Below are 11,186 nucleotides of genomic sequence, written 5' to 3'. Positions count from 1 at the left end.
ACCGAGGTCCAGACAGGACTATAGGTGATACACAATCAGACTACACCGAGTCCAGACAGGGCTATAGGTGATACACACCAGACTACACCCAGGTCCAGACAGGCTATAGGTGATACACACCAGACTTCACCGAGGTCCAGACAGGGCTATAGGTGATACACACCAGACTACACCGAGGTCCAGACAGGGCTATAGGTGATACACACCAGACTACACCGAGGTCCAGACAGGGCTATAGGTGATACACACCAGACTACACCGAGGTCCAGACAGGGCTATAGGTGATACACACCAGACTACACCGAGGTCCAGACAGGGCTATAGGTGATACACACCAGACTACACCGAGGTCCAGACAGGGCTATAGGTGATACACACCAGACTACACCCAGGTCCAGACAGGGCTATAGGTGATACACACCAGACTACACCGAGGTCCAGACAGGGCTATAGGTGATACACACCAGACTACACCCAGGTCCAGACAGGGCTATAGGTGATACACACCAGACTACACCGAGGTCCAGACAGGGCTATAGGTGATACACACCAGACTACACCCAGTCCAGACAGGGCTATAGGTGATACACACAAGACTACACCGAGGTCCAGACAGGGCTATAGGTGATACACACCAGACTACACCGAGGTCCAGACAGGGCTATAGGTGATACACACCAGACTACACCGAGGTCCAGACAGGGCTATAGGTGATACACACCAGACTACACCCAGGTCCAGACAGGGCTATAGGTGATACACACAAGACTACACCGAGGTCCAGACAGGGCTATAGGTGATACACACAAGACTACACCGAGGTCCAGACAGGGCTATAGGTGATACACACCAGACTACACCGAGGTCCAGACAGGGCTATAGGTGATACACACCAGACTACACCGAGGTCCAGACAGGGCTATAGGTGATACACACCAGACTACACCCAGGTCCAGACAGGGCTATAGGTGATACACACAAGACTACACCGAGGTCCAGACAGGGCTATAGGTGATACACACCAGACTACACCGAGGTCCAGACAGGGCTATAGGTGATACACACCAGACTACACCGAGGTCCAGACAGGGCTATAGGTGATACACACCAGACTACACCGAGGTCCAGACAGGGCTATAGGTGATACACACCAGACTACACCGAGGTCCAGACAGGGCTATAGGTGATACACACCAGACTACACCGAGGTCCAGACAGGGTTATAGGTGATACACACCAGACTACACCCAGGTCCAGACAGGGCTATAGGTGATACACACCAGACTACACGAGGTCCAGACAGGGCTATAGGTGATGCACACCAGACTACACCCAGGTCCAGACAGGGCTATAGGTGATACACACCAGACTACACCGAGGTCCAGACAGGGCTATAGGAGATACACACCAGACTACACCGAGGTCCAGACAGGACTATAGGTGATACACACCAGACTACACCGAGGTCCAGACAGGGCTATAGGTGATGCATATCAGACTACACCGAGGTCCAGACAGGGCTATAGGTGATACACACCAGACTACACCGAGGTCCAGACAGGGCTATAGGTGATACACACCAGACTACACCCGAGGTCCAGACAGGGCTATAGGTGATACACATCAGACTACACCGAGGTCCAGACATGGCTATAGGTGATACACACCAGACTACACCGAGGTCCAGACATGGCTATAGGTGATACACACAAGACTACACCGAGGTCCAGACAGGGCTATAGGTGATACACACCAGACTACACCGAGGTCCAGACAGGGCTATAGGGTGATACACACCAGACTACACCGAGATCCAGACAGGGCTATAGGTGATACACATCAGACTACACCGAGTCCAGACATGGCTATAGGTGATACACACCAGACTACACCGAGGTCCAGACAGGGCTATAGGTGATACACACCAGACTACACCGAGGTCCAGACAGGGCTATAGGGATACACACCAGACTACACCGAGATCCAGACAGGGCTATAGGTGATACACATCAGACTACACCGAGGTCCAGACAGGGCTATAGGTGATGCACATCAGACTACACCGAGGTCCAGACAGGGCTATAGGTGATACACACCAGACTACACCGAGGGTCCAGACAGGGCTATAGGTGATACACACCAGACTACACCGAGGTCCAGACAGGGCTATAGGTGATACACATCAGACTACACCGAGGTCCAGACAGGGCTATAGGTGATACACACCAGACTACACCGAGGTCCAGACAGGGCTATAGGTGATACACACCAGACAACACCGAGGTCCAGACAGGGCTATAGGTGATACACACCAGACTACACCAGGTCCAGACAGGGCTATAGGTGATACACACCAGACTACACCGAGGTCCAGACAGGGCTATAGGTGATACCACCAGACTAACACCGAGGTCCAGACAGGGCTATAGGTGATACACACCAGACTACACCCAGGTCCAGACAGGGCTATAGGTGATACACACAAGACTAACACCGAGGTCCAGACAGGGTTATAGTGATACACACCAGACTACACCGAGGTCCAGACAGGGTTATAGGTGATACACACCAGACTACACCGAGGTCCAGACAGGGCTATAGGTGATACACACCAGACAACACCGAGGTCCAGACAGGGCTATAGGTGATACACATCAGACTACACCCAGGTCCAGACAGGGCTATAGGTGATACACACCAGACTACACCGAGGTCCAGACAGGGCTATAGGAGATACACACCAGACTACACCGAGGTCCAGACAGGACTATAGGTGATACACACCAGACTACACCGAGGTCCAGACAGGGCTATAGGTGATGCATATCAGACTACACCGAGGTCCAGACAGGGCTATAGGTGATACACACCAGACACACCGAGGTCCAGACAGGGCTATAGGTGATACACACCAGACTACACCGAGGTCCAGACAGGGCTATAGGTGATACACATCAGACTACACCGAGGTCCAGACATGGCTATAGGTGATACACATCAGACTACACCGAGGTCCAGACAGGGCTATAGGTGATACACACCAGACTACACCGAGATCCAGACAGGGCTATAGGTGATACACATCAGACTACACCGAGGTCCAGACATGGCTATAGGTGATACACACCAGACTACACCGAGGTCCAGACAGGGCTATAGGTGATACACACCAGACTACACCGAGGTCCAGACAGGGTTATAGGTGATACACACCAGACTACACCGAGGTCCAGACAGGGCTATAGGTGATACACATCAGACTACACCGAGGTCCAGACAGGGCTATAGGTGATACACACCAGACTACACCGAGGTCCAGACAGGGCTATAGGAGATACACACCAGACTACACCGAGATCCAGACAGGGCTATAGGTGATACACATCAGACTACACCGAGGTCCAGACAGGGCTATAGGTGATGCACATCAGACTACACCGAGGTCCAGACAGGGCTATAGGTGATACACACCAGACTACACCGAGGTCCAGACAGGGCTATAGGTGATACACACCAGACTACACCGAGGTCCAGACAGGGCTATAGGTGATACACATCAGACTACACCGAGGTCCAGACAGGGCTATAGGTGATACACACCAGACTACACCGAGGTCAGACAGGGCTATAGGTGATACACACCAGACTACACCCAGGTCCAGACAGGGCTATAGGTGATACACACCAGACTACACCGAGGTCCAGACAGGGCTATAGGTGATACACACCAGACTACACCGAGGTCCAGACAGGGCTATAGGTGATACACACCAGACTACACCCAGGTCCAGACAGGGCTATAGGTGATACACACAAGACTACACCGAGGTCCAGACAGGGTTATAGGTGATACACACCAGACTACACCGAGGTCCAGACAGGGTTATAGGTGATACACACCAGACTACACCGAGGTCCAGACAGGGCTATAGGTGATACACACCAGACAACACCGAGGTCCAGACAGGGCTATAGTGATACACATCAGACTACACCCAGGTCCAGACAGGGCTATAGGTGATACACACCAGACTACACCGAGGTCCAGACAGGGCTATAGGTGATACACACCAGACTACACCGAGGTCCAGACAGGGCTATAGGTGATACACATCAGACTACACCGAGGTCCAGACAGGGCTATAGGTGATACACACCAGACTACACCCAGGTCCAGACAGGACTATAGGTGATACACACCAGACTACACCGAGGTCCAGACAGGGCTATAGGTGATACACATCAGGCTACACCGAGGTCCAGACAGGGCTATAGGTGATACACATCAGACTAAACCGAGGGTCCAGACAGGGCTATAGGTGATACACATCAGACTACACCGAGGTCCAGACAGGGCTATAGGTGATACACATCAGACTACACCGAGGTCCAGACATGGCTATAGGTGATACACACCAGACTACACCGAGGTCCAGACAGGGCTATAGGTGATACACATCAGGCTACACCGAGGTCCAGACAGGGCTATAGGTGATACACATCAGACTAAACCGAGGTCCAGACAGGGCTATAGGTGATGCATATCAGACTACACCGAGGTCCAGACAGGGCTATAGGTGATACACACCAGACTACACCGAGGTCCAGACAGGGCTATAGGTGATACACATCAGACTACACCAAGGTCCAGACAGGGCTATAGGTGATGCACATCAGGCTTTGTGTAACACCCAGCTATAGGTGACAGGACACTAGGTTCTAGTAGCCACGCATGCAAGGCAGGTACGGCCATTGGCCTACCTTGTACATGTATGTGTGTAGGACGTGCAAATGGTTAGCAAGACACGGCATGCCCACACCAAGTACACATGACGTGCTGTGCAGAAGAACTTGAAGGTAGCCATACAAGAAGGACATTTCCAGACCACAATGTCTAGAAGAGGAGCAGCAACTACCTGGTGATTGTCCATTTTTATACGTTGAGCTTTGTACTTGTAACGGAACAAAAGAAAGCAACCACACTCTATTGTGTCTTGAAGTGGTTGTCTGAAGGGATAGGCGGTCAATTTTGATAACGAAATTCGTAACCTTTTGTTTATGATCTTCAGAACTTTCTGCTAATCCTGTACGGTTGCAACACACGGTGTATTGTGCAAGTGTACAGGAGGAGGCTTGCTGTAACCTGGTCGCTGGCTCCCTCAAACTACACACACCGACAAATGAATGCATCGCCAGTGCATTCGCTTTTCCTCCACATACAATCAAGAATGCTTGACCTTCACTTGTTTCATTACATCGCAACAAAGGCACGGTGGTAGGCTGGCTCAAGAAGATAATTGAAATGCCCATAAAAATACTTTCAACAAACTACTTACCGACGAGAAGACTGGTGAACAGCTGCAACACTCGCTTCATCTCCTCGTGTACTTCCTCGGCGGTCGGTCGCTCGCTCGGTTCATTGGAGTGGCAGCGAACTGCCAGCGGCTTCAGTGGGTGGTCATCTGCCAGTCGCCGAAGATATGCAGCACGCCGTCTTGTCTCCGCTACCACCTGCGTCGTTTCCCCGACCACTGGCGTCCTGGACGATCACAACGGCTGGAGCGTTGATCCAGGTCGATCCCAGGCATAACACCAGTGATAACAGCCAGTAGCGTAACTCCCAACGAGAAGATATCCAGCGGACGATCATAGTCTGGTTCCTCTACCATAGCCTCCGGTGGCATAAAAACCAGCGTTCCGGGGCAACGGGTCATGTCCATTCGAGCCGCCTGCACCTGGTGCTGCTGTTGACGAGGGGATGCCAAACGTACGAATTTCGCCACACCAAAATCGCATACCTTTGCGACTCCGTTCTTGATCATCACATTCTTCGGTGCGAGGTCCCGGTGGATAATACCACGAACGTGCAGGTATCTGATACCAGCCGACGTGTCGCAGAGGTAGCCGATCAACTTCAAGCCATCCTCCCGACCCTCACCAATACTCAACTCTTCCAACGTCGAATTCAGCAACTCCAACGCGAGAGCAGCGTTTCGCCCAACCCTGGCAATGCCCAGCAATTGACATAGGTTGGGGTGGTGGATGCGACTGAGACGGAATACCTCTTGGCCGAATGAACGGATTTTCCTCTCCCGGTCCAGAACACCAGGCTCAATCAAAATGGGATGCAGAACCTTCAGGGCGATATCTATTCCCTGCCAGTTCAGCCGGTACACGAGTGCATCGGAGCCACGACCAAGTCATCTTCTTGCCTCACTCGCACTTCTCCCAAGAAAACAATATCCTGATTTGTCAGGCCTAACTCTCTCATCAAAGGCAAAGCTTCCAGTTCCATGGCACTAGAGACACATGATCATTGTACGCACTGAGTCACCAAAGCAAGGAAGGACAATGAAGTCGAGACGTTTTGAAGTGGACAATTGGTTTACAAACTCCGTAACTGATACTAGTGTTCTAGGCGAGTTGTTGTCGTCGATCGTAGTCCTCGTCAGGCTCGTGTATCCGCCAAACACAGATCCATCATGTGCAGTACGACTAGTAGTAGAGTTGATGACCGTATCCTGAAAGCTAACATGCGAGGTCCTCGTGTTTTCCATTTCAGCGGGCGTCATCTCTTGATCTTTGTTAGCAACTGCTAAGATTGTGGCCATGGTTGAATCTCGTGATAGCCTATGATTGTGGCAATGGCGAAATCTCGTGATAGGTTGTCATGCGAACTCGCTCTACATTCGCGACCGGGGAGTGGTTTTTACGACTCCCTGCTCACTACAGACTACAGTTTTACTCAGTACTAGATCTACGACAGTAGTCACCTGTTGCACCTGTCACTTCTGCCTGGTTGATGCTAACCCGTCACACAATGACCTTCGTCAGAGCTCTACTTCTTCAGTGATCTGCACACTCTAGTCTGGACTATACTGTATACTACAGACTACAGTGTTGGCAGCTGAAATCCGACCCTTGAGCAGTGCGCTCACATCGCAAAGACCCAACACGGGATGGGATGGTAAAACTGCGAAGCAGAGATCGCTAGAATGTGGACGCACCGCTAGGAGGTCGGATTTCAGTTGCCAGGACTGTACTACTGGTGTAGTTCTTACTCAATCTGCGTACAGAACTGTTTGAACTGTTTCGTACTTTGAAAGGCTTTGTGGACTCATCAGCGCGCAGCACAGAGGAAACGAGGCCGGACCTGATAGCAATGAAAAATAAATTTTCCAAAAGCCAGATTTAAACCAGGCCCGAACGTACCTTGCCAGAGTGCTCACACTGACAAGTCAGTGAGCTCTGCATAACGCAAACAGCAAAGGCACTAGCCCACACAAGAGTGCTCAACTGCTACAAGTCTAAAGAGCAGGAGCGAAATAATCCATTCTAGCTCTTATCAATTCTTTCAGTAACCGTCATGTCAGTCAAAGGCAAAGGTCACAATACACAAGTAACACATGATCCGCTGATAATGATAATGATAATGGCAATGGTTGTCACCAGTATTCGGAGCAAATCTCCTGTTCAGGGATGTGGGGTTAGCATTAGGGCATGGGATTTTTACGGTTTGCCGAAAATCAGTCAATCCAAAACTATGATCAGCACCTAGGCTAGAGACCGCCACCACACTCAATGATCGAGTCATATTAGATGCTGCAGCTCCTAACGGTAATGATAGAACGAGTACACAGAACAACAAGGGGCAAGGCTAGGCTTTCGCAACTCTGAGTTTCATGCTATGGAATCATCAGACATCAGGCAACAGTACAAGAGGGTGGGGATTTTGGCCCCACCCGGTCAAGAGAAATATTGCCAATTATTGGTGTTTGTTTGTGGTTTGTGCCATGCACTAGGAACCGGCGGATTCTGCTCGAAAAGGTGGCAGATTCTGCTCGAAAAGCAGTGAAATTGGCAGAACCATACAAACCTTATGGCGGGCAATTCCTCGCATTCTGCTCCATTTTTTTTATCCACATACCGAACATGCATGAAACTTACCAGAAAAAGTATCGAATTCTGCTAAATGTTCTGCCGGCAGAATTCGCCGGACCCTACTATGCACCGGATGTTGATTTTGTACCACGAGCATGCAGTTGGAAAAAAACACTGTGATTGCATGTGGGGGCAGTGTTAGTTTTAGGGCTAGCCTTTTTGAGTTAGTGCAAAGTGTGTGTCTGGCCACTATGGTATGGGCAGCCACCAATATTTCCCAGGCGTGGCCAACAGTACTCCAAGGCGAAGGCAGGGGGGGGGGGGGTGCTTTCGGGGCAAACATTTCGATCCTGGTTCGCAGCTGGTTCGAGAGACGATAATAGGGAACACGACAGGTCACCGCGAGACAGCTCACAGCGCGACAACTCACAGCCGACAGCTCACAGTGTCGTCAACTCACAGCCAAGACAACTCACAGCGCGACAACTTACAGCCTCGTCAACTCACAGTGTCGTCAACTCACAGCCTCGTCAACTCACAGTGTCGTCAACTCACAGCGAGACAAGTCACAGCCAAGACAACTCACAGCCACACCAACTCACAGCGCGATAATTCACAGCCACACCAGCTTAGCAGTGTGGTTACTTTTCATTGATTGGCTGCTTCTGATATCACCCTAATGCCACTGCTGGAACATGCTCTGGCTATAAAAGCTCACAGTTGAACTTGAACAGAAAAAATTGGATCGTTTTTGGTCATGGATGCGAGTGTCATGGTGAGATCACTATACCATGGATTCTTTACCAGATTACGTTACGAAAACGCAGCGAGGACGAGAGAAAGTAGTCTTTCGTGGATATGCCTACGTGAAAGATAAAGACGGGCCCAGAGACATCAGTTACTGGAGGTGTGAGCGGAAGGACGAGCTGCATTGTAAAGGGAGAGCGAAGATGTCGGACAGGAGAATAGTGGCCTTAGTCGGTGACCACAACCATCCCGCAGAGGCTGAGAGGCAGGAGGTGGCTGCTGTGAGAGATGCCATTACTGTACATAGCCAAGAGACAGTGGAGTCAACGTCTCAAATTGTGAACGGCGCGCTAGCGGAAGCTTCGTTTGCAGTGGCAGTGCAGCTGCCAGACTCCAAGTCACTTAAGCGGCAATCGCAACGAGATCGCCTGCGGGTTCAGAACGTTCCGCCGAACCCATGCACCCTGCAAGACCTCCAGCTTCCGGAGCGCTATCAAGAAACGAAGGGTGGGGACGTCTTCCTTCTCTACGACAGTGGACCGGAAACTGCGGACAACAGAATTATTGTGTTCTGTACGCAGGAGAACCTCGACATGCTTGACGAGTGTGGAAGCTGGTATGGTGATGGTACATTCAAGACGGTGCCTCGCCTATTTTACCAGCTGTACACCATTTCAGTTAAGAAGAATGGCTACTTCCTGCCGCTTCTACACGCTTTGCTTCCCAACAAGACCCAGCAGACCTACGAGAGACTTCTGGACGTCATCATACAAGCTAAAGACGGCATCCAACCTCAAACAGTGATGATGGACTTTGAGAAGGGTGCAATGAACGCAATGCAGATGAAGTTCCCAGACTGTCAAATTCACGGCTGCTACTTCCATCTCAGCCAGAACATATTCCGACACGTGCAGAGTGCTGGTCTTCAGGAGAGGTACACCACCAATGTAGCATTCGCCCTTGAAGTGCGGAAGTTGGCAGCCCTCGCATTTGTACCACTTGGTGATATTGTCGAGTTCTTCCTTCACTTGGAAGACACGTTGTCGCCAGAAATGGATCCCATCCTGGAGTACTTCGAGAAGAGTTACATTGGTACCCTTCGGCACAATGGTCAACGCAGAACGCCACTATTCCCACCTCCATTGTGGAATGTCCACGACAGCACTCTACAAAATGAAGACAGAACGAATAACAGTCAAGAAGGGTGGCACCGCAAGTTTTCGTCTACCATCGACTGCCATCATCCCACAATCTGGAAATTCCTGGATGGCATTTTTGTCGAGCAGGCAATGATGGAGCAGTGTGTGGAGAGGGAAAATTGGAGAAAAACGTTTTGTCTACGCATGCATCTACGCAAGAATCACCACCAGTCAATTAGGACATGTGTCAAAAGTATTGAATGTTTTCGTTCCCTTCTTGTCAAAATACTACAGGGAATGATGGAAATAAGCTAAACGACTACAACTATAAGGAAAAGAAGTTCAGAAATACATCACTCCAATTATGTCACTTCTACACATAATTGGAGTGATGTATTTCTGAACTTCTTTTCCTTATAGTTGTAGTCGTTTAGCTTATTTCCATCATTCCCTGTAGTATTTTGACAAGAAGGGAACGAAAACATTCAATACTTTTGACACATGTCCTAATTGGCTGGTGGTGGTGATTCTTGCGTAGATGCATGCGTAGACAATACATTTTTTTGTAATATTTTCTGCTTCCGTCCTAGTTTCAAATATCAACTACATTCTTCATTCTGTTTTATCCGGGAAATCATTGAAGATTCTTACTTATTGTTGGAAACATTTGTATAGGTTATTATTTCTCGATTAAAAAATAAGAACGCTGCGAGTTGCCTCGCTGTGAGTTGTCGACACTGTGAGTTGTCGACACTGTGAGTTGTCGACACTGTGATTTGACGACACTGTGAGTTGACTACACTGTGAGTTGTCGCGCAGTGAGTTGTCTAGGTTGTGAGTGGTCTTGACTGCGAGTTGACGACACTGTGAGTTGTCTCGCTGTGAGTTGTCTCGCTGTGAGTTGGCGCGCTGTGAGCTGTCTCGCTGTGACCTGTCGTAGACCCATACACGGAGCGCTGATCACATGTACACATGTAGAACTCTGCACATCGCCCGGGTCTAGTCATCCCATTTCAGACCAGAAGGTACGGGTAGTAGGCAATACCTATATTGTTAGATTGACAGCATGAAACAAGGCGGAGGACGCTCAATCTAACAATATGCGTGAACTATAACAAGGTTTATCTAATACTAGTTTTGAACTAGTATTGGTAATTTGGGTTATAATAATACTAGACACTACCTGTATTCCCTGGTTCAGACATACGGGTTAATTTAAACACCTAAAACCAATCTACATGTTCCTAATTGCAGTTGATTATTCTGGTGGTAATTGGTTGGCCATTTTGCAACTCCGCTTCGTGCCTTCCATTGTGCAGTAACACGTTACGTCAGACCTCAGCAGATTCAGCACATGCATTGTATCGCACTCCACATGTTCTTTTTTTATAAGCAAAGAGTCATACAAACCACATCATG

General features: G+C 49.7%; 1 protein-coding gene across 1 annotated transcript; it reads right to left on the bottom strand.

Annotated features, from left to right (window-relative positions):
* Nucleotides 1-5,504: 5,504 nt before the first annotated feature.
* Nucleotides 5,505-6,611, bottom strand: LOC135823619 (uncharacterized). The gene is made up of 2 exons (XM_065336465.1): nt 6,534-6,611; nt 5,505-6,155 (listed from the first exon to the last, which is right to left on the bottom strand). Exons 1-2 carry the CDS (start codon nt 6,609-6,611, stop codon nt 5,505-5,507), a joined length of 729 nt encoding a protein of 242 aa, XP_065192537.1.
* Between the last annotated feature and the right edge of the window lie 4,575 nt (nt 6,612-11,186).

The sequence above is a fragment of the Sycon ciliatum genome, chromosome 8, assembly GCF_964019385.1.
Source record: "Sycon ciliatum chromosome 8, ocSycCili1.1, whole genome shotgun sequence".
Lineage (NCBI taxonomy): Eukaryota > Metazoa > Porifera > Calcarea > Leucosolenida > Sycettidae > Sycon > Sycon ciliatum.
Note: the sequence above shows the minus strand (reverse complement) of the source record. Positions and strands in the feature narration are given on the sequence as shown.

Bases quoted from the DNA above. Each gene is read 5' to 3' on its own strand.
- LOC135823619 (XM_065336465.1), bottom strand. From the start codon at position 6,611: ATGGCCACAATCTTAGCAGTTGCTAACAAAGATCAAGAGATGACGCCC. The intron at 6,156-6,533 runs GTTAGCTTTCAG...CTGAACTGGCAG, and splicing joins AAAACACGAGGACCTCGCAT to GGAATAGATATCGCCCTGAA.